Source organism: Mycteria americana, chromosome 2 (genome assembly GCF_035582795.1).
Source record: "Mycteria americana isolate JAX WOST 10 ecotype Jacksonville Zoo and Gardens chromosome 2, USCA_MyAme_1.0, whole genome shotgun sequence".
Classification (NCBI taxonomy): domain Eukaryota; kingdom Metazoa; phylum Chordata; class Aves; order Ciconiiformes; family Ciconiidae; genus Mycteria; species Mycteria americana.
Window position 1 is genome coordinate 119788185 of NC_134366.1, and position 28000 is coordinate 119816184.

General features: G+C 36.5%; 1 protein-coding gene across 2 annotated transcripts in view; it reads left to right on the forward strand.

Annotated features, from left to right (window-relative positions):
* Positions 1–28000, forward strand: part of LAMA1 (laminin subunit alpha 1) — a 116226-nt gene that overhangs the window by 79770 nt on the left and 8456 nt on the right. The window contains exons 31-57 of one of the 2 annotated variants that reach the window (XM_075494391.1): positions 286–372; positions 635–828; positions 1818–1960; positions 3964–4062; positions 5039–5150; positions 5316–5478; positions 7803–8013; positions 8254–8370; positions 8458–8621; positions 9822–9960; positions 11187–11280; positions 12586–12702; positions 14621–14803; positions 15119–15273; positions 17037–17180; positions 18007–18140; positions 18386–18536; positions 19079–19203; positions 20176–20326; positions 21478–21622; positions 22353–22494; positions 23647–23761; positions 23964–24134; positions 24838–24989; positions 25505–25690; positions 26165–26327; positions 27457–27569. In XM_075494391.1, coding sequence (XP_075350506.1) covers positions 286–372; positions 635–828; positions 1818–1960; positions 3964–4062; positions 5039–5150; positions 5316–5478; positions 7803–8013; positions 8254–8370; positions 8458–8621; positions 9822–9960; positions 11187–11280; positions 12586–12702; positions 14621–14803; positions 15119–15273; positions 17037–17180; positions 18007–18140; positions 18386–18536; positions 19079–19203; positions 20176–20326; positions 21478–21622; positions 22353–22494; positions 23647–23761; positions 23964–24134; positions 24838–24989; positions 25505–25690; positions 26165–26327; positions 27457–27569 — 3870 coding nt within the window. Of the gene's footprint in view, positions 1–285; positions 373–634; positions 829–1817; positions 1961–3963; positions 4063–5038; positions 5151–5315; positions 5479–7802; positions 8014–8253; positions 8371–8457; positions 8622–9821; positions 9961–11186; positions 11281–12585; positions 12703–14620; positions 14804–15118; positions 15274–17036; positions 17181–18006; positions 18141–18385; positions 18537–19078; positions 19204–20175; positions 20327–21477; positions 21623–22352; positions 22495–23646; positions 23762–23963; positions 24139–24837; positions 24990–25504; positions 25691–26164; positions 26328–27456; positions 27570–28000 lie in introns of those variants that run through there. The other variant, XM_075494390.1, reaches the window with a different exon arrangement.

Genomic DNA, 28000 nt, shown 5'->3' on the forward strand with positions numbered 1-28000 from the left:
AAGATGCTTTAGCATTTTATACAGTAATGGAGTCACATTGGGAAAGCGAACTTTTTAAGAAACAAAGAATTTAAGAAACAAAGTACAAAATAATTTAAATAATAATTTAATAATTTAAATAATTCTAAATAATTTAAGAAACAAAGTACAAATTCTAGAGCACTGCATCAGATTGAGCAGAGGATGCTGCTGTTTACAATATTTAACCCGTGGCTGAAGTTGTTCTCTGTTTTTGTATGGTCTTCCATTTATGTGCTAGCAGGTATTTGTTTATCATTCTTCCAGTTTTAGTCCCACTTGTGTCCTGAAAGGTGTTCAGGATTACCACTGTGATGCTTGTCTCCCAGGATATGAAGGACAGTACTGTGAAAGGTGAGTTACACATGATGTCCCCATTTATCCCCAACTCCCAGGGACAGTTTGATTAATATGAGCCATGTTTGTACTTGGAATAGGTTATTCAGTGTTCATAAATAAATATATGAATGAGTGCTCAAGGACTTAGAGTGATTTGTTAGTTACTGTTAAGAAGCCATTAATTAGAAACCTGTCAGTGATTCTCAAAGATAAATACAACGTCTAATTTTATGATGAATATCCCCTGATGTTCGGTGTCCCATTCCTCCCTGTGTAGGTGCTCCCTTGGCTATTATGGTGACCCTCAGCTTCCCGGTGGCAGCTGCCATCTGTGTCGGTGCAATCCAAACGGCTCTGTTCATGTTAATTGTGATCGTGCAACTGGCCAGTGCCTCTGCAAGCGAGGCGTGACAGGACAGCGCTGTGAGGAGTGTGAACCGAGACATCTTCTTGTGGAAGATGAGTGTGTTTGTAGGTGGTTTTTAAATTGTTTACTCTCCCAATGGGCTTTGGTCTGTTCCAGTGATATTTATGTGCACATGATTATTCCTTGGATGTTTTTATGGTGTCAGGCCCTATTCTTTCTATGAAAGGAAATAAATCCTAACAATTTAATATCTCTGTAAAACAGGAGGGGGTGGACTAGATAATCTCCAGAGGTCCCTTCCAACTTCAACCATTCTGTGAACACAGAGGAGACTACAGTAGAGATCATAACATCGGACAAGCGGTTAATCCTTAAAATGGCTTATTTAGTGTTACAGGCTAAGTTTAAGGAAAGATAATTTTAATACTATTTTGCTTTCTGTAGCATACCTTTATTTATTTGAAACTGCTGAATTCCTATGTCATTGACCTTTGGATGTGAGGTTGCTGTAATAATACTTTTGGAGTTATCCCAGGTATGTAGGCATACTCCACCGATAATTAGTCACATTCCACCAATAATTAGTCATGTAATTCCTTATGAGAGGGTGGATAGCAGAAAGACACAGCAAGTACAGTAATCTGCTTTTACAACGAACTGGGATTTAGGACTCAGATTTTGCTTTGTATAAGTTAAAAAAATCCCCAAGGAATAAATGGAATTACACCACTATAAGCTTCAATTTTCTGTCTTCCTAACCTGTTTGGGTGAATGTCAGTGGCATCACCCTGGATTTATAGCAATATAGCTAAATATGCTCAATAAGCTTATAATACAGCAAGCAGCTCAATAGCCAGCAGGATCAATAAGGCTTGAATGTGTGCTAACCTAAGGAGAGTATGTTTGGAATAGATCCAGTCTTGGGGCAGGAAGGGAAGGGCAACACTACAAATCTGTATACTGAAAATTATTATACTTCATCACTCTTACTCAAAAGGTGAAGGCACATACTGTGTAAATCAAAATAAATTTCAGTATTTGGTGGCTTCTTTTTAATACTAATATTGCTTCCTCCTCTTAATGGTTTATTTAGCTTGTGATGACAACTGCACAGGAGTTTTGTTAAACAATTTGGATAATCTCAACAAGGCCATACTTTCAATGAACCTCACTGGTGTTGCCCGTGTGCCATATGGGATATTGTCAGAGTTGGAGAATGCAACAAAACATCTGAAGGTAAAATGAACACACAAATAGTAGAAATACTTAGTCACACCTTTAAAGCAAAACTTGCATCCACTCATGTGTGCCGGTAATTTAACAGAAGCCCTCCTGAAGTTCATGGCTTGATGTATTAACAGATGTTAATAATTACAGTATCTGAAAGCAAACTTGATTAAATTACATGTTTATGCTTCAGCAGAGATACTCTTATCCTTTAGTTTTAGTGGCTAACCTTTTAGTTATAAAGCGTCAGTTATGCTTCCCTTCCTTTATGTCATAAGGCATAACGTACTGCATTATTGTAATACTTTAAGGATACAATTGACTTGCTTTCTGTAATTGTTTTGTTTGTATAGGAGCATCATCTTCCAGGACTATAAACATTATTCAATATGTAGCTTTTATTTAGCACTTTAATTATAAAACAAAGTCAAATCTTATGTAAAAATAAAAGCAGTTTAAGTCTCTCCTTTAGTACATACATTTTGTTATATTAAAATCAAATCAAAGCCGGCTGTCACTCTTTTGGAAGTGGGATGCTAAAAGTGATATAAAACCTTTTGTGACTATGATGTAATTTCTGTTTATGTAAGGCCACAATGTTCTTTAAACAACTTAATCTTGAGGGTAAGTTGGTAGTCTTGTAATTTTTCTGTTTGGAAGCAGGTATTCCCCTCTTTCTGGCTAATCAAAGATTACTTTCTGTTTTGCCTTGTACCAAAGTAACTGTAGCTGGAAGCCAGAAAATCCCCAAGTTTGTTTATGTGAATTACAGATCTTCCCTGAAGGGCTGTCCCGTGGACTGTATTGTGTCTGCCTCATGCTGATTGCTCAGGAACTTGAGTATTTCCTCTTTTCTATGCATTAGGTGTGGGTCTTTCAATAATGAGAAAGTTACCAAATCAGATCACCTGCTCGTCATTGCTTCTGCATCTTCAGTCCATCTAAGGACTTCAGTAGTTCTGTTTTTCTAGTTAAAGGCTCCTGCTTTACTCCTCCTAACATATCTAGACATACTTGCTGTCCCATTCTGGGTTTTTGAACTGGGCCTTTAAGGAAACTTTGCTGTGCTTTATCCCAGGAGGCTCAAGAGCTTCAGCTTCTGTTTCTCTTTCACTTGTTCTTTCCTCATGCTGAGGAAAAGACTTTGAAATTTCCATTTAACACAAGGCTGTTGGATAATCCTGTGTATTACTTCTTCAAAAAGTTGGGCAAAATGATACTTATTATGGTATTTACAATGGTTGGCTCTGAAACATCTGAAATCTAAAAATGACCTTTCCCAGACTTGCTCTCTTTGTAAGAGATGCCTTAAGTTTCTTTGCATCTTTAGAGAAGTGGTATTCTGTTGCAGACCTTGACTGTATCAAATATGATACAGTTGGGTACAATGGCCTATTTATTGCCATATATAGCAGTTCTGAGGTGACCTTGAAGCCAAATACAGCCCATTATTCTCTTTTATTGGTGAGAAGATCTGCAGGGCTGCTTGTGTTACCTTATCATGTCTGGAGGGCCAAAATCCTGAACACCTGAGTGCCATGCTCTGGGTTTTGACATGGAAACACAGAGCCTCTCCAGGGTCATCCTCACAGATATACCCTAGATGCAGCTGTTTTGACAAGACCAGCTGCTGAAACACTAGCAGCTGCGGGACTGGATGGAAGCATTTAATTTGATGGGCCTTGGAACTTCTCAAAGTAGCTCATATGGGCAGCCCAGACTGTGTTGAAATTGAGAATCAGGAAAGCAGAAATTATGCTTCCTTCTTATTACTCGATTGAAAGTATGACATGGATGGATGCTTGTTTCCTTATTTAAAGAAATGACACACTTTGTTGCATGAACTGCATGTATGTAATTACTTTATGTCATCTTATGTGCTTTGCAAATCAGTCATTTAAAACATATAAATAACCTAGATAGTGTGCATAGTTATTTTCTTCCCAGAACTTCTCTAGACACACAACAAAGTCTTTAAATTACAGTGTGCTGTTTCTTCTTGTTTCCTATAGGGGTCTATAGTTCCTAGACAAGATCCAACTTACTCATTAGCTACCGTAAAAGAAAGTCTTCTGACTTTATCAGGAGGAATTGATCAGCTGCATGAAGAGGTAGGTGCTGGCTTCTTTATTCTTAGCCCTTCTGGAGAAATCCTTTGAGATTTCATAGCATGGTACATAAATGCCAGAGAGCTGTTTAGAAATTATTTTAAATCTGTAGAGTTCAATGAAAGAATTCAGTCCATTCTGTAGTCTTTCTGAGGAGGGGACTTAACTGGTCTGTGGAATTCTTCTGCAAACTACAGTGTTTTATGATACTGTACAGGAGATTTGCATGGTTTCTGTTAAAGTTCAGAAGCTTTTTGTACTGTGATCACTTAAGGCCCTAAAACTGGAGAAAGGGAATACTTTCTTCTCACTGGTTTTAACACGTGGAGCTTATTCAAAATTATGTCATAGCTGAATATTCTCCAAAAAGTCTTTGATAGCTATAGTATAGTGTTTAAAATGATCTCAGCAGAAATAAATCTGTTGCAAATCCACATGAAAAGCAGACAACGTTTGTATTCTTTATTCAGTTTTAACACAAGAAAAATTGTAGGTAGAAAATTGTCAGTCTACTTCAGCTATTAGACCTCATTTGCTGACCGTATGTATCTATAATTTTCTGACCATGTATACATAATCTAACTAGGTGTCTGCACTAACAGTGTTGTTACTGCTAATAGTGATGTATCCAGAAGAGTGATTTTTTTAAGGTACGTTAGTTGTAGCTAAAAAAATATGTAATGTTTACTTGTTAAAGAAATAGCTTTGGTAATTATGATCTTATTGATTCTGAAAATAATGGATAACACAATTCTTCACTGATATCAGAAGCTGGAACTTTCAATATAATTAAGGCATCTGCAAGCATGGAAGCATCAGAGATTTATGAATCATCTAGATCTACCTTATCAAAAAACATTGTTTCCTCTCACAAAGTATTCTCAATATTGGGAAAAAAGTGTAAAAACCATAGAGAAATGTCATGAATGAATCAGTGTTTTAGGAGAACTGTCAAAGATTATCTCTGATTTTATTCTAGTTGTCTAGATTTTTGAAAAAAGCTTGGCAGCTTAACACAATGACTCAGGAAACCAGGAATAAAAGTCAAGAACTGACTGGATTTATTGACACAGTACATACAACCATCAAAGGTATCCTGCTTTTAAGATATTTCCACTTCTTTACAGAATTTAGAACGGTATTTCCTTTGCAACTCTTAAAAGAACTATTACATGGAAAGTGCTGCAGTTTGCACAGGGGGTTCACATATATTCTTTTTTTAATGGTATGACTAAATTGTTTACTCTCCTACTTAGTACTTGCTGAAGTTGCTATGTCACTAAATGAAACACTGGGCTTGGATCTCCCGCTATCAAACGCTACATCTCAGAGCCTGCAGGATGATATTTCTGCCCTTTTGGATGCATTGCGCAAGAAAGATTTTGTTCAACAGCACCATAATGCTACTAGTGTCCTAACGTAAGCCTGTTCTACTGAAAACTTTATTTCACATATGTCTATACTATACAGTACTGCTTTTTGGAGAGATATCTGGAGAAACATTGTGCTGTAATAAGGGGCAGTGTGATGGATAACTAGCCCAGGTTATGAACTCTGAATTTGGAGTCACATGATTTGAAGATATTTGGGCATCCCACGTGATACTAATATAGCCACAGCCCGTTCATTTGGATGTGATACAAAATTCCCTTGCAATAAGTGAAAAGACTCCCTGGTTTCAGTTTGTTTCAGGTCTGGCCCTAATACACATCTCCTTGTTGCTTTTAGCTAGGAGATGTCATAGAGCTGTCTCAGTGAATTGCAAGTCCAGGACATGTCAGGTCTGCTGAAAGACATGATGATTTATTGTCACTGCAATATGTATCACATAGATTTGCAAATGAAACCAAGGCATTTGTTTCAGCATTCTGACCCACTGTCTAGGATTATATTCTGTTGTCTTGATTTGTCCCGGGTTGAAGGCTATTTTAAAATGGCTTTTGTATTCATTATTAGTGCTTATTGACAGACTTGGCAGTATAAAACATTGACTGTTCCAACAGTCAGTAAAATTTTTGTTCCAGCTTCAGAAATACTAAGTATTGCCCTAGCCTACCAAAAGCTATAAGCATGTTAACATTGCTTTCAAGGGACAAAGATTTAGACCAGAGTGGAATATATCTGAAAATTTTACTTTTCTTTATTAAGTGCTTTGGATTAGGCAGGATAGAATGTTTGTGTTGTTAGCATGTCTGATTTTGTTCAACAGACTCCCGTGCTTGTCCTTGTGCTGAATATTAAATTGTACAGAAGCTAAATGGACATGAAAATGGACTAGAAATGTACCATTTATTCTTATATTTATTAGGAACTTCAAATAGCTTTTTCTGCACTTACAAAAATGTCTCAAAATGTCCTGTTGCATAGTAACAGAATGTTCTGACTTTCAACATCAGCATTTGAGCTGTTATACAAGGCATTTGTAAATTAACTTTTTCAATTATAGGCTCTGTTGAAATTTCTGAAGGTTCTCTGATAAGTGTCCTTTGGCAGATTGAAGAAGAGAGTTAATAAGATTTATAAGATTGTTTGCTCTGCAGAATTTATCATGCAATGCAGCTGTAAATTCAAAACCGATTTAAATAAGCAACTTACCAGTCCATTTTTCAGGGAGCAGAAGTTACCACATGGCTCACAGCGGACTGAGCTTGTGATGACATAGTGTTAAGCAACATTCGTAACTGAGGTCTCTGCACATTTGCCACGTAAAGCAAAGTTATCAGACAATTTGGTATATAACCTTTTTACTCTATACTGAAATAGAAGCCATTACTGTCTTGTAAAATACTTTCATTCTTGTAACTTTTTTAAGGCTACGGCTTCTAAGTGTAAGGACTCTGAATTACTAGTTTTAGGAAATACATGCAAATGCACATCTGCTATTCAATAAGAAAGATGGAATGTGTTTTGCTGTGTATAATTGTGAAATAAACTAGGTTTCTTTTGCTTTGGCTAAAGATCTATATGATTTGAAATCAGATTAAAAGGGACAAACATTTACGTAAAAGTACCATTATAGCTGCAGTGTGCAGTGTATGTGCTGAAATGAAGAGAAACAAAGGAATAGACTTTCAGGATCATTTTCAGTTCAATTCCTTCAATACTGGAAAGTGTTCAAACGGAGATGCAAATATTCCCAAATAGAACAGCTGAAGCGATTAACAACTGACAAATTTGGGGAGATTTGATATTTCCCAGATAATGTCTGTTACTGATTAAAAAAGATAAGTGTAGAGATTGCTCATTTCAGTGTTCATTTTAATGAGGCTATTTATTTTTATTTGATACTTCAACTTTTCAGGACTCTTGGGTATATTTCTTTCAGTTCTGGTTACTTGTTTCTTTCCAGTGTCAATCTTCATAATTGATGCTTTGATCCTACATTCAAAATATGAATCATTACAATTAAAATATAGAGCAGTCCTAGAGGAATGTTTCACAGAGATTTTGATGTGGGGGATGTCCCAAATTAAGTCCAAGGAAATGTGATTTATACTAACCCCTTTCCCCCCTAGTCACCTCATACAAATTTTATTAACTGTATTACTGCCCTCTCCCCCAGGCAGTTATCTTTTTGTGTGGTAAGACAAGTAACTAAGCTACCATGTATATGTATGCTATTATAGAAAAAAATTGCAGACTTTTGTAAGAAGATGCATTTAAATTAATTTCACATGAGCCCATTTTCTCCTCAAGAAATCTCCTTCACCATTTATTTATTTTCTGATTCCTCTCTTTGTCAGAAATGCAGAAAATTTGTTGATCCAGGTTCAGAAAGAGTACCTTAAACCCCAGCAGGAGCTTGCTGAACTAAAAAAGGATGCAATCCAGCTCTTATCAAAGCACAACAGTAGACTGCAAGATGCCCAGGACCTGGTGAATGAGGCGCTCACTAACATCAATGAGACCAATCGCTTGTTTCCTCTTATCTCTAGCAACCTGGCAGAGTTAAATGTAAGACTGGACAATCAGTGTTGTTGCAGAACAAATACCAAATATGAAATTGTGTTTAAAAGCTGCTTTTTAGACTTTAATAAAATTGTACATGTTTAAACATGGTAATATATGTGATACCTTAAAAACTCAAAGGAAACCAGACCCCTGTTTGAAAACCAAAAAATGATTGTGTTATGTGAACTCATCTGCACTAGCTGACTTTACAGACTACTATAAAACACTTGATTTATGCTATAGGACAAAAAGCTAAATGTAAAGGAAGGTGAAGAAGTCTCGACCATGCTCATTAAAGAAGGGAAGGTCCTACTGAACACTGCTGCTGCTCTTGCTCAAGATGTAAAGAACTCTACGTCTGTAAGTTCTTAAGTTTTAACATCCTCTTTGACACTATCAGGTGTATTTTGCTATTGGAAAAAAAGAGGAAACCATTTTGTTATGCAGAACCTGGAGGTCCACCAGGATGGGTTAGTCCTATGGAGCACCAAACTGCGACACCACGTGGATGAGTTGGTGATGCAGATGTCTGTGAGAGGAGTGCTTGACCTGGTATACAGAGCCGAGGACCATGCCACCCAGTTCCAAAGACTTGCAGATGCACTAGAAAGGTGATACACTCAAGAAATATGAAATCAGGAGAGATTTACAGTCATGTCAGATTTAATTTAAATAGGTAGTAGCTTAATCCACTAAAGGAATTCCCTGCCCATGGCAGGGGAGTTGGACCAGATGATCTTTAAAGGTCCCTTCCAACCCAAACCATTCTATGATTCTATGATTCTATGATCAATTTTTATTCCCTGTTTCATTTCAAGTGCTTGTTACTTTTAATGCGGTGTACCTTTATTAAATGATATGGAGTGGGTTGATTAGTTCCACATTTCATGTGGTTGACTTACACAGTAACTAGTGAATTTTTAAATGCCCAGTGAGTGTTTCATGGTACGGCTTGAAAAGCGTCTGATCTGTGTATGAATAGTTCTTGACAATATATCTCTGAATATCATCAAGAAGCTATTCCTACTATGCCTCCATTATTGTTGCTTTCAAAGCATCTTGCAGAAATGAGTGGGTTGCAATGTCAAATCCACTCAAATGCGGTCTTAGAATTGGAAAGTTAGGAAGTTATTCCATTTAAGTCAATGGAAATTAATCTTCTATCCCAGGAATCCTTCTAGGATTCTTGCTGTTTTGTCTTTTAAACTCAGAAGTTATGTGTTAAAAATTAAATCACATCAGATTGGAAAATTTACATGTATTTTAAGTTTGAGAACAGAAAATTTTGCTCTGAGTGACACTGAGCAACTCTGCTGACTTCACTTCAGCCAGATAAATTCAATAAAGAAAAATTTAATACAGAATAGCTTTCAGATGCTTATAATTTCCTCCTGGATTCTGTATTTCTCTACTTTGCTTTTGAGCTCCAGCTAGGAACCTGGTTCTGTTCTGTTCTGTTCTGTTTAGGCAATGTGATTTGTTTGTTCTAAGTGACTAAGTGGCTTTATAAATTGAAAAACTGACCATAAACAAAAAGCAACAAAATAGAAAAAAAAAAGATTAAAAGGAACAAAACAGAACAGGGAACAAAATAGAAAAAAAATAGATGAAAACCTTCTTTGAACTGATTTTTTTCAGTTCAAAATAATGAACTTAAAGCCTCTTACGCAACATAGGCAAGGTGTGCTTATTTTTTCAGAGTTTATCATGTATTCTAGGAAGATGTGCATGTTGTAACTGAAGACATGGAACTTGGTGTTTGATTAAGATATTCTCATGAAAACAGAATTACTTGTTAATTCTCTATTTAGTGGCCTCTCTAAAGTAAGAAATGTGACTCTGAACACAACTGCTGCTGTCTACACCCACTCCAGTGTTAAAAGTGTGATTGAAAGAACAGAGAGTGTGGCAGATGATGCATCTAGAGTTGTGAATGGCCCCTTGGATTTAGTAAGTATCAATATTAGTATTTTAATTAACATGTTTCCCTTTCTCATTTTGGAATATTTGTTCTAATTGTTTTTGCACTTGCTGAAATTTGAGTCTTCATGGAGGCATGTACGGCAGCTTGTCCTACCAATTAGTGTATCCTGAATCTGTACTCCAAGGCAGTAATGGCACCAGATTTCATGTTCTGTTTACCTTGCTTTTCCTGCCACAGTGCAATTTTACCATTTTTTCTGTTTTTTCTTAATGTCTAATCATGGTTAACTGGACTGGACTTGATTCTATGAGTGTTTATATCAGTCATCTGACATGCATTCCTGTAGAACTTAAGTTCCCAGACCTCTGGCGCTCCCTTTCACCTTTGGAATTATTCATCTCCTTATTTGACCTGTCCCTCTTCCATTTCTATCTAGGTATTCCCAACCACAACTATTTTGCTTAGTTGAGGACATTTCATAACCAAATGTATGTTTGTGTCTCATCTGTCATCCCTCTGCCTTGTAAGATTATGAGGTTGTTATTGAAACAGTAGATTAAAAAGACCTGACCAGTTACCAGTCTGACCTTATTACTTTAATATTATTCTGTTTCCCCCCTTTTACCTCTTTCTGCTTTTCCTGATTATAAACCCAAGGAAGGAATGGGCTATGTTTTACAAGTGTCATGCACATTTTGCCTGGCGAAACAAATATGTGACAATGCATTCACATAATAGTGATCAAAATAGTTGGCATTGTTTTGTGAGCTTGTATGTTATTTTATAGCACTCTGTCTTGTTAAAGCTTTGTACAGCATGAATCCTTCAAGGTACATTTCCAGATTTTCCAGTTGGAGAAATGGATTAAAAGAACACTTTAAAGACTGGGATTTTGAGGTATCTCACTTTAAAGTGCTCAGTGATGGGAATTTTTACTTAGGCCTGGAACTAGAATTACTGATATTCCAACAGGCAACACTGAATCAGTAGCACTGCTCAAACTAGAATTTGGTAGGTTTTGTTTCACAGTTGTCTTTTTTTATTAATTCACAAAGAGATTCAATGTCACATTCTTGGACAAATGATTGCAACTTGTATTTTTTTTTAATTGATGCTTAATAAGGTAATAAATAGAATATCTCATAAATAGTGAGAATGTTCAGTAACTTGAAGTAGACATCTGCAGATACTTAAATGTTTTCAGCTGAATTTCTGTTTTTTGTATGTGGCAACTGATGTTTGTGTTTTTCAGCCAGAGGAGTCTCTCAGTCTTCGTGGAAAAGAAACTCTACTGCTTAGCTCCAAATTTCAGAATGAAGCTAAAAATCTGAAGAAAAAAAGTGATGGTCAGTTCTTTAGAGCTCACATTTCTGCTTTTTTTTTTTTATATCCTGTTTTGTGTGGGGTTTTTTAATGTGTTTTTTTTTGTGTGGTTTTGTTTTGTTTTGTTTTCAAATGAGCATACGCTAAGATAAAATACTGCATACAACTATATATGACGATATACGTATTTTCATACAATTAAGATTAATGTATTATGGAGTCATGTAGTATTTTACTTTTTTGGGTAAGAATATAATTTTTCTCTGTAAACTTTTTCTCTGTAAATTTTTCTCTGTAAAAAAAATTTTTCTCTTTAAAAAATTGGTCTTCACTATACCTCATTTACCTCCAAGCAATCTTTTCTTTAAATGGCTGTTTTTCCAAATGTTATGAATTAAATCATTAGGGATTGTGCAGTAAATGAAGAACAAACATAATTCTTGAAGAAATCCATTAATCCAATTTTATCTAATAAATCATGGATTACACAAGTATGTAGGATGATATATTTAAGTCATAATAATTTTTACTTGTTCCTTCTACACAGCTGAAATACAGTAACAAGCTGAACTTTTTTTGCCTATACAAAGTGCCTTTTGGCTCAGAGTCCCTCTATAAATTCCAAAATCCTTTTGTTTTTTTATGTCTCCAAAGATATCAGCAAGGCATTGAAGTCTGCACCATGGAAGTTCAAAAACATTTTGAACACAGACTTTGTGTAGGAGCAGAGGCTGGCCCTAAGGGAAATTTTGGACAAAATTGGACAGAAAGTGAATGTTTCACAGAGATAAACTGTAACTGTAAAATGGGCTTTGCTTTTAATATCAATGGCTTTACAAATATATATACATTTTATGTAATTCAGGGGGACAGATTACATACCTTTTTTGCTTCTTCTGTTCTACATACCTATTTTTATTTCTAGTGAGAGGATTCTGCAAACAGATCACAAATAAATAAAAGAAAACCACTTCTTTGGCTCCTGTCAGATGTCACAAAAATTGAAGAACATAATAAAAATTCTAAGAGTTCACAATCATGGAATCATTTTAATTTATAGCCTTTTCCTGACTGCGTTTCCAAGAATTCAGTCTGATGGAATTGGCCAACAAGGATAACTTTGAATGGAGCAGTGCCCACAGGAGCTTATCTGTGCATACTGCATTCCTTTTGCATTCCTATTTGTAAAATGCTCTTTCTGTTGAAAAAAACAAAAAAAGTTCCATTGATTCAATAAGTGAATGCTTATTATCTCTATACATAGGGTTTGTGTGGGTTGTATGGTATTTGTTTATGCATAGAAAAATCACAGTTATTTCTTCCAACAGGCCTTCTATTTGGATTGAATGGGTTTAACAAAAAGATAGAAAAGATTCAGGAAAGTACTAATAAAATTGTCAAGCAGCTTAACGATTCCCTGTTGACACTAAGAGCATTGCCTAATGGTAAGTGAAATTTATATTGACATTCTCCTTATTACAGAACCATCTAGTACAATTGTGATAAAGTCCTGTTCATTGTCTGATTGCTGAGACCTAGCAATAAACTATACTGGGGACTCATTTAACCTCCTCCCTTACAAGGAATATTTTCCATTTTTTCAGTAAACCCATGAAACATAACTGGGTTATCATATAAGGTCTGTAGTCTGGTTCCCATTTCACACTGCTGTAAATCAGGAGGGGCTCTGAAAGCAATATAATTACACTGCTATGAGAAGAGAGTGAAGTCCTAGAATATCTAATCCCACATGGAGATAAATTTATATATGGAACTGTGAAGTTTTGCTTTCTTTGATAGTTTGTTTCAAAATTGTTTATACTGTGCTGTGAGTCTTATCATCTGCATCTAAATGTTTTCTTGTTGTAAACGCTGACTTCATTTAACTGATTAAAATGCTCTTTCTGTGCTTTTCCAAAACAAAAGAATCCCGTTTAAAAAAAAAGTCATTATTTTGGATAAAGGCAAAACCTAGAGTTCATGGAAACTAATAGAGAAAATGTCTTTGAAGCTGTGAATAAGAGAGTCTGAAATACTTTGTCAACCTTAATAATGTTTTTTTTTTAAGGCAGAAGAACACTCATAAAGACCTCCTGCCTGGGTTGTTGGGTTGTGCTGTATGTCCAGATTAGGATGCTAAGTCCAAAGCTTTAAAATACCCATTTTACAACTGAGGCTCTTAACTCACACTAAAGGGTGATATTAGTGATAAAGTTACACTGGATATTAATTGCAAGATGCTATCTAACATAAAGCTACACATTGAAAATGAAGGCATTAGTAAAATCATAGGATTGTCCTCCTTAACTAACAGCTTAACATTGATTTCAGTTTTGTTGTTACATTTCTTGAAGTTTTCTATTTTTTTTTATCTGGGCAGAGATTCATGGTGGCGTTGCCCTCTGTATAGGGTACTGGTGGTGAAGAAGGTTCCATGCAGACCTAAATCAGGCCTTTTGTGCCAGTTGCAGCATCTTCCCACTATTCTGGGGACAGGGGGTATAAGAGGCAGGCTGAGATTGGGAGCAGTGCACTCACTATATAAGTGATTGTTGCCCAAAGCAAAGGGTGTAATAGACCTTCTGCCTCACCAGCTTTCTGTGGGATTCAAAACATAAGTCTCAGGCTAGTGACTCTGAGTGCCAACACTCATTCAGGGAACTTAAACACTATGAGCCTGATGTATTCATATAATCTTCCTGTTGGGATAAGCAGAATCAAGTTCCCCATCACTGCATTCTGTGTCTGTATTGTATTCAGAGCTGGTCATGAAAAATAAAACATTTTTCCTAGATTTCAAAAGTTGGATTAATCAAGTCTTTTGATCAAAAGACTTGAAAATCTAAACTGATGAGCCTTAATTAAAATTGCTTCAAATTCTATTATTTATATATATGTGTGTAATATATTATTGTATACCTCTGTGTGTGTGTGTATGAACAAACGTAACTACATCTATAGCTATATCCACATCTGTATCACCAGCTTGGGAACACTTACCGTGTTTTTTGTTCAGGGCCATAGCCGTGGCCATTTTCCATCTTAATAACTGGGCAAGAAGAGTTGCATCAGCCTTCTGGCACTCCAGTTTCACAGAAGGTAAACTTCCAACTCTGTAAGCCATGATGCATTCAACAGTTAAGCAAAGTTAGATCACAGTAGGTCTTGGTTTGGAGCTCCCCTCACAGACTGAAGAATACAAACAAACAAAAATGTGACCCTTACTATGAAAGGAACATAACTGACAGCATTTCAAGTGTTTTGACTATGTTTGTAACTGTGTTGTTATGAAGCCAGGCATTTATTACTCCCAAGTATGTATGAAAGCTGTGAATTTTTTTTAACCTGGGAACCGTGTTTCAGGTACAAGGAAATACATGCTTGAGGTGAAAGAGCTGGCTGTGACTGCAAACACCAGTGCTGTGGTGGGTTTAAGTCACTTTGGGGATTTCAGTCAAAAGCTGCTGAATACTTCTTCTACATTGTCCCGAGTTAATGACACATTGAGGAAAACTAGTGAACTTATAACTGATTCATCAAAAGCTGGTAAGTTTGCTGCTTCATTGCTGTTTTGAAATGTCACTGCTTGCAGAAGCAGTACTAATATTCAATTTTAATAGGCATTAAATATGAGTCTGATGGACCGAAAGTTTCTTCCTAATTCAATAAAAATGTGCTAACTTTTTAAAATACCTCTAGAGGAGTCACATGGGATACCCTTAAGTATGCATATTCCTTACAGATATTTAAAATTGCTGAAAACAAAATGATCAGAAACAGGCTGCCTTGGCTAAGTATTTTAGCAATGAACAGTACATTTCTCTTTCAACCTGCCTCAACATTTCATTTATGTTTTGGCAGCAATCACAGCTGAAAAACAAGTTAAAGAAGTCGAAGCACAAGCAAGTCTTTTATTGGATAGGCTGAAACCTTTGAAAATGCTAGAGGAGAACCTGAACAGAAACCTATCTGAAATTAAAGAGCTCATCAGCCAGGCCCGCAAGCAGGCAGCATCTGTAAGTTCCATCATCCCAGACTTAGCTGGCTTCACTTTCATTTTTAGCAGGGAAGTTCTTAGAGATAAAGAGACTAAAATTTACTGTCAAAATACCTGGTTGTTCCAGGGTCTCACTGTAGTCCAAGAGCACTGACTGATGCTGAAAGCATACTGGCAGGGCTGTTAGTATGTTTTATAGTTTTAGCTTCAAGTTTCTTATTGCATTTGTGAGTTTGTCAGAACAGCAAGACAGTAATTTATTTACTATTTCCTTTTGTTTCCTATGAAAATAATGAAATACAGTATGTCAGAAAGCAATCACAGATATTTTGGTGAGAAAGAGACAAGTGAGGGGATGGTGCTGCCATTCTTTTTAGGACAAGTTGTTAATTTCTAAGCTTATTTTAGAGATTCATGTGGGGTGCCTCCATATAACATCAAGTATCATTACAAATTTTTTAACAAGAATGTTGATTCTATCAATAAATTTGCCATCTATGCCCTGCTATGTCTGTATATGGTTCTCTGCAAGAAACTGCTGTGCATCCAGAATACTTTAAGACAAATAATATACTTGTTTTTAAATCTCTGCACCCCCCTTAAAGACAACAAAAGTGGATCAACTGTACTATGGACCTCACTAAACTGTGAGGGGAATATGGAAATGACTTTGCACTCAGTAATTTTTGGTATGCCTTTGGCTTTAGTATGGGTATGTTATTGTAAGGTTTATGGAAGTTTTGTTTTAAAAAATAAAAGGCTTTCATTTTTTTCTCCAAATCTCCTTAATTATATGGTTATTGCTTCTCTGTCACAGTCTACTGAAGCTTAATGAATCTACTGCAGAAAAGAGGGAGTAATATCTTCTGAAGTGTCATAAACCACAGTGGTTTCTGGCAGGGTGAAAAGAAGTATTAGCAAAATCCCCTTTTCCAATTTTGAGAGTTTGTTCTGTTGTTTTGTAAACTTTTACTAGAGGAGAGAAACTTTATACATCTGTGTCCATATGCATATGCACACATGTGCTTCATGTATTTAGTTGTTACAAGCATATTCAATGAAGTTGATGAAGTTAAGGCTTTTCTGTTAAAATGGGTTTTCTGGCATTACACTGCTAAGCTCCTTGGAGTTTGGCTGCATTTAGCTTGAATTGATGTCCTATCAATATACTAGACAGTGTTTAAAGGAGTATGACAACAGGAACATGAATATCTCTACTTAATGTTAAAAAAGTTTAACTTGTAATATATTCACAAATGTATTTTTTGAATAATCATGTAAACTGTATTGTAAAACTTTGAAAGAACCAGAATTATTGCAAAACTGTCTGCCTTTTAAATTAAAAAAAAAAAAAATTATCTCAACATAGACTAGAAATAATGGGGTGTTTTTTTTTTTTTTTTTTTTTTCTTTTAAGGCTTTGAATTTCTGTATCTTTATTTTCTGATATTATTACAGTGGCTTTTACTGATATATGGACTTCTGACCCAAGATTTATTGTTATTTTCTGAGGTATTTGAATAGTTTAATTTACTGGCTTCAAATTCCTGATTGAATGAGTGAATTATGACAGATTTAATTATTTTCTATTTGTGAATCTCTTTGTCAAGTGATACCTAGGAGGTTGCTAAAATCTAATCCGGGTAGCAATACTTAGATTGCATGAAAGTATCTCAGCAAATGGCTTGCATTTGCTGGTCAGAAGCTAAGTACATATTCCAGAAATATGTGCTGTGTACACTGAGACTTGCTTAGATTCTATTTCCTCCTCCCCCCCCCCAGATTAAAGTTGCAGTATCAGCAGACAGAGATTGCATTCGTGCCTACCAACCCCAAATTTCATCTACAAATTACAACACCTTAACACTCAATGTGAAAACTGCTGAACCAGATAACCTCCTTTTCTACCTGGGTAGCAATGGAAAGGTAAGTTTCTGGCATGCATTTACTGAGGTGCTGTTAGTCAAATGTTTTAAATGACCATATATATTTTTTTTCCTACTTGATTTCAAACTAAGTATCCATGTGAGGCCCCTTGCAGATAAATGTGTTCACTAGGGGTGGAAATATTTTTGTGCTGTAAATGATTCCAGAGATCCTCAAAGGTAAAGAATGAAAGCACCTGGTTCCTTAGCATTGCCTCTTGGCCATGTCATGAAACTCCCCCTTCCTTTTCTCATGCTGTGTATTTAACCTCATGGAGTGTAACACTGTATGTGATGCTTTCATATTGCATGCTGGAGTATATCAAGTGATTTGCCTGGTATCACAGAGAAAGTACTTACATTTGGCCCTCATGAGCATGGTGCATCCACCCGCTTGAAAAGGAGGATGGTGGCTCACTGTCACATTGCCCTCCTCTTCCTTCCCTCTGTAATCCTAAAAAATGCCCAGCCGCTAGCTCCCTGTGGCATGCTATCATGTGATAGTACTTTTTCACAGATTGGTAGGTCACTTTACATACACTCAGAAGTGCGTATTTCTTTTATGTCTACATGTGTGTGTACATCACAGGTTTTTATATATCTATAAAGAAAACATTCACCTACTTGTATATAAGCTGAGGTTTTGGTTTCATTAAAAGTAAAAATGAGTAAAAACTTACTTGGGCCTGATTTTACTAAAAGTCAACTCCCGTAATATTGGATGTAGGGACATGAATCTGGACTTTCTTAATATTACATGTTAAATACACAAAACAGAAACTACACATTCGATGCCATGTATTAGAATAAGCCCTGCTGTTTTTCAGACAGACTTTCTTGCGGTGGAGATGCGACGTGGGAAGGTAGCTCTTCTTTGGGATTTGGGCTCTGGATCAACAAGAGTGGAATACCCTGATTTTCAAATTGACAACAACAAATGGCACAGAATACATGCAACCAGGTAATTAAAATGAGAATGGCATAAATGTTGGAGAGGAAAATTGATTATTATTATTTTTTAATGAGATGGCTGCATTGTAGAAATGCCTAGCTACTTAGTGAATAAGCTTGGCATAAACAACACAAACCATCTTCTGAGTTCTCCAGTGGCAAGTTTTTTCTTGTCCTTAAAAAGAGAAGCCAATAGCATGTGTTGATTAAGCCTAGAGATTTCTAAAACTATTTATTGGTATTTGTACTCGGCAGGTTTGGAAAAACAGGTACACTCAGCATAGAGGAAATGAACTCCAATCAGAAGCCTTCATCTAAATCTGCAACCTCTCCGGGGACAGCCAGCATACTGGATGTTAACAAATCAACCCTGATGTTTATTGGAGGACTTGGAGGGCAAATCAAGGTTAAATTCTGAGATCAGCATTCTGTAAAATGTTTTTATCATGTTTGAGATATACTTTTGACATAGAAATAATTGCATGAATTGGTTACTTCATCAAGAAATGCCAGGTACTCTGAACATAAAGCAAAAATGCTATAAGGATGTTCTAGTACCCTGAAGTTAATTTTCCCTGGAAATTTTTTGCATAAAGTGTTAACCAGGACGGGCTGCGTGTGCATGCATGATGCGTAGACCTTACACAATGTAATTGTTTTTAATTCCCTTCTTCCATGGCTTCTTTTAGTTTGCCATTGTTATTCGTGCCATGAGGCATGTAAGTAGGTCAAGGACATAGTTATTTTACTTCTTTACATGCTGCAAAACTAATCTATTATGATTTAAATGATAATTGTTAATAGTTATGCTAAAACGTGTTGTTATTTTATTATGATTTATATCTAACAAAGTTAGAGTTCAAGGAAAACAACCAAGCAAAAATTTGGCTGCATAATTTTCAGAGTACTTAATATTAATTGTATTCATGAGTATTTCTTGTCTTATAGAAATCGCCTGCTGTTAAGGTGACCCATTTTAAAGGGTGCATGGGAGAGGCATCCCTGAATGGCAAATCTATTGGTCTTTGGAACTACATGGAAAGAGAGGGCAAGTGCAATGGCTGTTTTGGAAGGTATTTTGTCTCGCTCTCTTTTTTGTAACAGATTTAGAGTAATTTACATGTGTAATATATATTTCTGTGCTAGCTAAAAATAATGCACTCAGACAAATTGCACTGTTTCATTGATCATTGACTTACAGTTCTGAACACACTAATCTGAATGTGCCAGTGGTGTCAAGTAATTTCATTGGATGGAATTTTATCACTTATTAATCACTTTTTCAGAGGAGTTCTATTGCTATGGTCTGTTTTGTGCACTGAAAGTAGGGACTGCCAGTGAACCAAACTATTTTGGAATGTTTGCTTTCCAGTAATTTCCAGCAAGACAAATTTATTCTTTCCTAGGATAAGAAACAGTATAAGGCACTCTTATAAAAAAAATTCCATAGCAAAACTGTAGCCACTGAGCTTGCTACCGTTCTTGTAATCATTGTGAAAGTGGATTGCAGACTGTACCATTTTTATGTTTAAGGAATTGAAAAGACATATGCTTGACCATATTTCCTTTTGCAGAATGTTTCATGTAGAAACAGCAGAGGGTGCTGCTTGATTGTATGAGATGCTTTTTACAAGTATTATATTGCAGGTAAAGGGGCTAATAGAGCATTTATTGTAAGTGCAATTATGCAAAGCATTTTGATAAATGGATGACATGTTAAGTAAGAGGGTGTATGTTGTAACAATTATTTTTTCCCTTAAGAAATCGTTGGGGTTTTTTCATACATCAGGGAAGAACATTTTTTATCTTGTATACATCCTTCCCCATGGCTAAATCATGTATTATGAGATTCTGTAATGAAAGTGGCCTTTGGCTGGAATCCCTCAGTTGTTCATAACATCAAGATTCAAGTCTCTTTCCACACTTTCTAATCATACTGCCTGGGGGCTGCACCAACTGATCTAACTTTTCTTATATTTTATATAAAAATGACTGGAAAAACACAAATCTTCTAACATTTTTAACTCTGTTTTCTACTTTTGTAGTCCACAGGACGAGGACACTTCATTCCATTTTGATGGCAGTGGATACTCAGTTGTGGAGAAGGCACTCCGCTCAACAGTGACTCAGATAATAATATTTTTCAGTACCTTTTCACCTAATGGGCTTCTTCTGTATCTTGCTTCAAATGGCACTGTAAGAAAATGGATCAGATTCTTAAGCTGACAAAAACTATGTTTAGATCACTTGATGGTTTCTTGCTTTCTTTGTTATTTTTCAGCTTATGTATATTAAAACAAGTTATTATCTTTGTATGGATTATCACCTGATTGACATCATAAGTCAAAGGAGTAAAGACAGGAACCCTAGAGATAACTTTTTAGAGCAAAGATTCACATATACTAAGGGCAAAATTAAGCAATGAAAAGAATTCTCCATAATTTGTTTTAATTCTAGACTAAAATTAATGATTATTTAACTAAAGGCAAGAAAAAGAAACAGTAGGGACAACAAACTAGTTTTGTTCAATTGGAGGAACCTTTGCAGAATGTAAAATCTTTTGGAACTGAGCTTGCAGAAGGACAATATAAAATTGAATAGCCATATTGAATTAAATCCATAAGATGGGAATTCAGTAAACTGAACTAAACTAAATAAAACTCCCTGCAACAGCAGTACAACCTACACCCATCTCCAGACCTTTATTATCATGTCATGCAGTTTACTGCATACTTAGCTGGTGGTTTTCTTTAGCTGGTGGTTTTCTTTTCTTGAAGGAGGATAAAGCTTTGTTTAGATACAGATTGTTTCAGAGTCACTGCATTATTCATTTACTTTGTTATGTACTCACTGCCTGAATACATTGCACAATGATATCTGACTTAAGTTTTACAGTGCAGAGGGGGCACTTCTAATACAATTCAGAAAGTCTTTTTTACTGTGTGAAGAAGCTCTTTGCTTCTTGCAGAAAGAACATTGTAGTGTTTGATCATTATGCTAACAGTCAAATCACTCTCAACTTCATCCAAAAAAAAGCAAATGTGACATTTGTTATTTAAACCTTCCTCTGCTGAGTAATCAAGCCTGATGATGCATTTAAGTAAGAATAACAACAAAACAAAACAAAATGACATCCTTGTGAGGTACCTGTAACTTAATTTTCCTAAACATAGCAAAGATAAGTGTCTTGGGCCTAATAAATAGTCTAGGTACAAGAGTTACTGAACCTTTTTCACACAGTAGCCCAAACCTACCAAGGATGCATCCTTTTGGAATATTTTATTTCCAGGAATGTAATCTGTTGTTTGGGGTTTTTTTGTTTGTTTGTTTGTTTTTTCCCCTCCCAGAGAGATTTCTTGTCCCTTGAGCTTGTTGATGGCAAAGTGAGACTGACTGTTGATCTAGGTTCAGGACCTCTTGCTCTTACAACAGAAAATCGTTACAACAATGGAACATGGTATAAAATTTCATTCAGTCGGAACAAGAAACAAGGTAGGCTACAGAGTGAATAAAACCAGGTGTCTGCACATTTACAAATACAAATATCTAAGCCACAGGGACCATCATTGCAACCAAATTTGGTCACTTCTAATGCAGTTTCTTTAGCAGCCACACCTATGTTACTTTGCTTTTAGGACAGCAGTGTAAGTCTTGTGCATGGTTTGGCACAAGATTGTTTCAGAGCCACTGCATTATTCATTTACTTTGTTATGTACTCACTGCCTGAATACATTGCACAATGATATCTGACTTAAGTTTTACAGTGCAGAGGGGGCACTTTTAATACAATTCAGAAGGTAGTGCAGGTAGTGCAGAAGCTGCGAGACAAAAACATATCAATAGTCTTTAAAGAGTGAAAGATCTTTTTCCAAGTCTGTATATCGGGGATCGCGTTTTCTGTTCTGCATTTTAATAGTACCTAATACAACAGTATTTAGGGCCTATGTTTGGGAAGTAATGCATTACAAATAATATGTGTTAATAACTATAACATATATATTTTTTCCTGTAGAATTCCCCAGATTTGGTTTTGTCAGAGAAGAATGAATGAGATTAACAGAATAGCTGGAAGTACAATAAATTACTCATTCTAAAAATAAGAAGATTGTCTGTACATGTTTGAGTCAATGAATACATTTTCCTTTATTAGAGACAAGGTTGCCAAAATGGAAGAATGTGTATTCGTGTCCTTCTCCATGTCTTTACTCTCTTTTCTTTGCAGGAATTTTGGCAGTCATGGATGCATATAACCTTAATTATAAAGAAACCAAGCAAGGAGAATCTCCTGGGGTTGCCTCAGACCTGAACCGCTCTGATAAGGACCCAATCTTCATTGGTGGGCTGCCAAGATCGAGGACTGTGAGGTAAAGTATCCTCTTGCTTTTCCCCCTTTGCTAAGACTCTTGTAAGTAGAGGGAAAGACTTTAACAAACTCTGCTATCTCCACTGAAATTAGTGAAAATCAGTGAAATCTGAAGTCTTGTTTATGGCCATGTATACCACAGAATTATCTGTCCTTTGCCTTCAAACTCTAACGTGGTGCTTTTCAGTGGTTGGTCTGACACTGCAGTTCAGATCAGAGACAAGCTTCTGTTTTTCCCATTCATGGGTGATTTCCACAGCAGCTGCCTGCTCTTTGTGTCAGACTGCAGCAAGCATTCAGCACTGCTGCCTGGAATGATGCTTCTTTGATCTCTACCTGTGTAAGCCTTGTGTTTTCCAGCTGGCATTTATGGACAAAACTGCACTTCAGGATAAAAGTTCTACTTCAGAAAGGAATTCTTGTAATTCAGTTTTGAAACTTGGAACAGCGGAGAAACAATTGTGAACAGATCACAAAAAACATTACAAATATATATTTTGTAGCATGTCTCTAGTTTATACTTTTTGTATTGCACATCCCAGGTGAACTTGTAAAGTCGAATTTCTTCCAGTGGCTTCACTTTGAAAGGATAAACGTGGCAAAAGAAAATCTAATTAAACTGGCTGCATGCTCTTGACAATAAGCTAAATTTCAGGACAATATCGGTCTCTGCGCAGTTATTGCAGAGGTGCAGACTTGTTAATCTTAGCTGGCATAGCAGCCTGTAAGGGATTATGGCAGGACAGCCTTAGATTTCTCTGACTTAAACCTGGAACCAAATTAGGCATCCTCCAGACTTCAGAAATGAAAAAGAATTGCTAGGTAGTAGAGAGCTACAGTTACCTCTCACACAAAAGCCATTACATTTCAGCTGAAGATTCACTTTAAAGTTTTGGAAAATTACCTGGCCTGGCAGCACAGCACTACACACTTGTATGTTTCCATTTGGGGACAATGTTATCTGACTCTTTTTAAGATCAGAATTAACATCTGCTAAGAGTAAAACCCAAATTACCCCTGTTTCCACTTACAGCGGGCTGACTGCATTCTTTAAAACAGATCTCTCTTTTTCTTATGGAAGAGAACTTAGTCTTTTCTCCCAGGAGATTCCAGATACTACTCCTTGGAAAAAAATCCTTGTTTTGTGTTTCAGGAAAGGTCTTAATAGTAGAATGTATGTGGGATGCATCAAGAATCTGGAAATATCCCGTTCAACCTTTGACTTGCTTAGAAATTCATATGGAGTAAGAAAAGGCTGTGTATTGGAGGTAGGATATTTTTAGGTTTTGTGACCTGATCTTTATTGTTATTGAACAATGAATAGTAATGTTTGTGAAAGAATATAGTGAGTTGAAATGGGTTTATCTTGAAAAATTCTAAGGTAATGTAATCTATACTTGAATTTTTTTTTTCTTACTGGGCGCTATGTAGGGACAAAGTCAGTAATTATTTCTCTTCCTCATAAAATAGCCTATTCGTAGTGTGAACATCTTGAACAACGGATATATTGAGTTGGTACCTAAGTCCTTAAGCCCAGAATCAGAACTGATGGCAACTTTTGCTACAAAGAACAGCAGTGGCATCATCCTTGCTGGACTCAGCAGGGGACTGGAAAAACGACGACGTAGACAAGCACATTTGGCAAGTACTGAAAACAAAGATTTTTTCATTTTGTTTTTGCCATTTTTATTTTGTAATATCAAGTCAGGTTTTTATGATTGTAACTTGCAAAGAATGAGAAAGAAAAGTTTATCCGGCTTAGGAAGGCCCAAATACAGAGGCTAGGTGGGGAACAGAGGATATTCGTTGTAGCAGAGGAGAGGTGAAGGATCAGTTAGCAGAGACCTATTACAGTCACTAGGACTCAGAATGCTTTTGCAACAAGGAGGAAAACTGCACATGAAATGCACACAGAGTATTACTTTCCACTTCTGTTAGTCAGAAGTAGTTATTGAAGGATTTGAGATGAACAGCTATCTCGTATCTGGTGGACTGTTTTGGAGCTCCTGGAATCCAAGGACAAAGTCTTAGTAGGAATAGCTGCCCCTTCTTATTTCCTTCCTTTAAGGGGAGGAGTGAGGTGGTGGTGGTATAAAAAAACTCCTGCATTTTAACCTGAATTTTTATCATGACCAGAGAAATATCCAGCTTTCATGTTTTCTATTAGAAGGCTTTGCACTCTGATAGGTACCAACATATGCCTACTAGTCTCTAAGTTTCATTTAAAAGTTTGTTTACAACAAAGTTGGAGGTAAATTTTTCCAAAGTATGTTATATTTAAACATGAATGAGTGACAGAAAATTGAGTTGTAGTTAAAAATTAATCTTCTGATTAAATCCACAGCCCTTCTTTTCCATCATGCTGATTGATGGTCATCTTGCAGTGCATGTTAATGCTGGAGATAGAGCAAGTACTAGAAAAGTAATTCTTCAGTCTGCTAATGGAACATACAGTGATGGACAAGAACACTCTGTCATCCTAATCCGGAATAAGAGGTACATGTCACTGCGAACAGTACTACCTGTTTAATTACTGTATGCTGTTGTCAGTTCACTGCGCTCTCTGAGGAACTGCGTTTGCTAGCTCATTAGGTGGAATAATCAGGGCTGTGCTTTTCTGCTGTTAATGGAGGTGTTCTGATTTACATAATAATTGTATACAGCATACAGCCACTGAAGAAGTTGTAGTTAAAAGCTCTCAAAATCTCTAGACAGCTTGGGCCACTTGAGTAAAGTATACTAAATAGTATTAGAAAAAAATACAGCTATCAAAATAATTTGGAAAGAGACCTATCAAAATAATTTAGAAAGATACTTGACAAAACTCTACATGTTAAAAATTATCTAAAGAAGAAGGTCTTCTAGTTTTAAGACATTGAAAGGATTCCACAAAGTGATAGAATCTTTATTTCTTTGAACAGGACATTTTTGAGGCTCAAAGGAATGCTTTTCATTTGAAAATTAATGTCTAAGGCCCTTGTTGAATGTTTTCCCTACTTCATCTTTTTCAGGCTCATAACTGTACAGGTGGATGAAAGTAACCCCGCAGAACTGAGGCTTGGTTCATCAGCAGAAATGAGCCCCATGAATATTTCCAACTTCTATGCTGGTGGCATTCCAGCAGGAGAGGGCATCTTAGGGCTAAAAATGGCTGGCTCCTTTCATGGCTGTATCAGCAATCTTATTTTTAACAAGGAGTAAGTCAGAGGGGTAACTGCCCTGTTTCGGAAAACTGCGTATAGTAATTATTAATTGTAGTTTGTAATCTCTTTCATTACATTGTCCATTTGCCTGGTTTTTAACATAAGACAAGCACGATACTGATGATCTGGGTGTTATAACAGGCAGAAAATGGATATTACCAGCTACATTTCCAAATAGCATCAAAAAGGTCTTTAATGTGTATAGAGGCACTGCACAAAATGCAACTGTCTCTACTATAGTTTCATCTGCATTCACAGACAGAATGGTTTCCAAGAATATTGTCTATTAATATTTTTCTATGGACAAATTAACAGATTATGCCACTTCTCAATCTTTTTGTCCCAGCATGCCACTTCTTTCCCTTTCTCCTGTTACTAGTGAAAGACCCTGTAAAATACTCTCCTTGTGCTTGGGAAATGTAGGGATTTGGGATTTCACCTCTTAAAATGTAGGTTTTTAAAACACAGGCTTTTGTATTTCACCACTTCCATGAAGTATGAACATGTGGATATGGAAAGCTGCTTTTTGTCAGAGAAGCCTAAACCAGCCATGCAGCCAGAAGACATTGAGATTCAACCTGAACTTCAGGCTTTACCAGTTCCCCTGAGGCCTCTTACAGATACAAAAAAAGTATGTGTGACAGCAAAGCTCTATTGCCTCTTCTAGGAAAGTGTTCAACAGCAAGATGCATTTTAGCTTTGTGGAGAATTGCAAAGTATGGACTGTGTATATTTGCTTCCTTCTATGGTATGGAATGGTTCAATGAATGTGGATTTGAAATTACTATTTCTTGTAGAAAACCTGTGATATAAACCTTTATAGCAGCCTGTTGGCCTTTTGGAAAGGAAATGTAGTTAGGTTTATCATTGTTCAGGGAGCAACACTAAAAAAGAAAAGAAAAAGTGGAGTGATAATCCCCCAGCAGAAGGACTTGACAGTAACTATTATCTTTAGCGTGTTCCTGCCAAAGTGGCTCTATGCTAAGATTTGCATTAGCTGTGCAATTCAGCATTCACATTTTTCTGGTCACACACATGCAGTCTCTGCTCTGTGTCAAAGAGGAGGCACAAATTATTCCAGAGACACACAGTGTCTGAATGCAGCTTGCATGGCATCTGTTTCCTCTCACACAGTCCCTGTTCCCAAGAGAGAAGGCAGCATTACTTCTCTCCTTCTGCAGCTGCACATCTTTATAATGAAGTGTTTCCAAAGCATCCTGAAATCATTTTTCTGTGGCAACAGAAAGCAGGATTTTATACATTTCATAAAACTGTGGCTATAAAAAGAAATAAGCTGTCCTTAGAGCTAAAGTATAGCTTTGGCTCATACTCTGTTACTCAGCTCTCCATCCCCCAAATCATAACAAAAATGTGCGTCCTCACTAAATGGGAAAATATTTCTACCAAGTCCATAAGATTTTCACACTGCAGTTGTACTCTGTCTTCCAGCATTTGTTATCAAAAGGGCTATCAATTAAGACAAATGGTGAATGAATACTTCTCAAACTACAAACATTTCTCAGTAGAAAAGACCAGTGCTGTCCATGAGACATAGCTTAATCATTAGAACTAGTTCTTTTTGAGCCTAAAGACAGCTCAGAATGATTGGAAGTTTAGCTAATTGACGTTGCTGTATACTTTGTGGTTATCATGTGGCTTAGTTTTGCTCCTTACAAAGTTTTGCATAGGCACATTGCCATTCAGCACTTGCTGGTCAGCACCTGATACTATTCTTCTTAATAAAGTCCTTTCATTAACAGGTAGTTTGTGCAAAAGATGAACTACCTGATCATGTTCAAGGTGCCCATCAATTTGGACTTGCCAAAGGCAGCCACCTGACACTGCTCTTCAATCAGTCTACTGTCAGGAAGAGGTGAGTATATCCTGAATCACACATGCACACACTGTGTTACCTTGTATTAAGCTACAAGAAGCCCAGTGATGGTTTTCATGAATGATCAGTGCAGTACCAGCTTTGAACATGGCCCTCGCTTCAGGTTTCTGTGGGTTCCTTATGGAAGAAGGTGGTATGACCACCACAATGTAATTAAAGTGTCTTTCCCAGGTTTGTGGTCATGAGTTTAACTCATGGTCAGAGTTCTGCATTTTTCCCCCTCAGACTTAAGAGCCCCACTGTACCTTCTGTATGTATTTTGATTTCTGTTTTCCACATACAAAGCTCAGCTGGTCCCTCCTCCTTTGACTGATACACATAACATCTTGCCCTCTCTTCAGGATTTTTTCTGCAATTGCACCTTCCATGTCTGCTTCACTCCCCAGGTCACTGAAGGAGCTAAGACTACT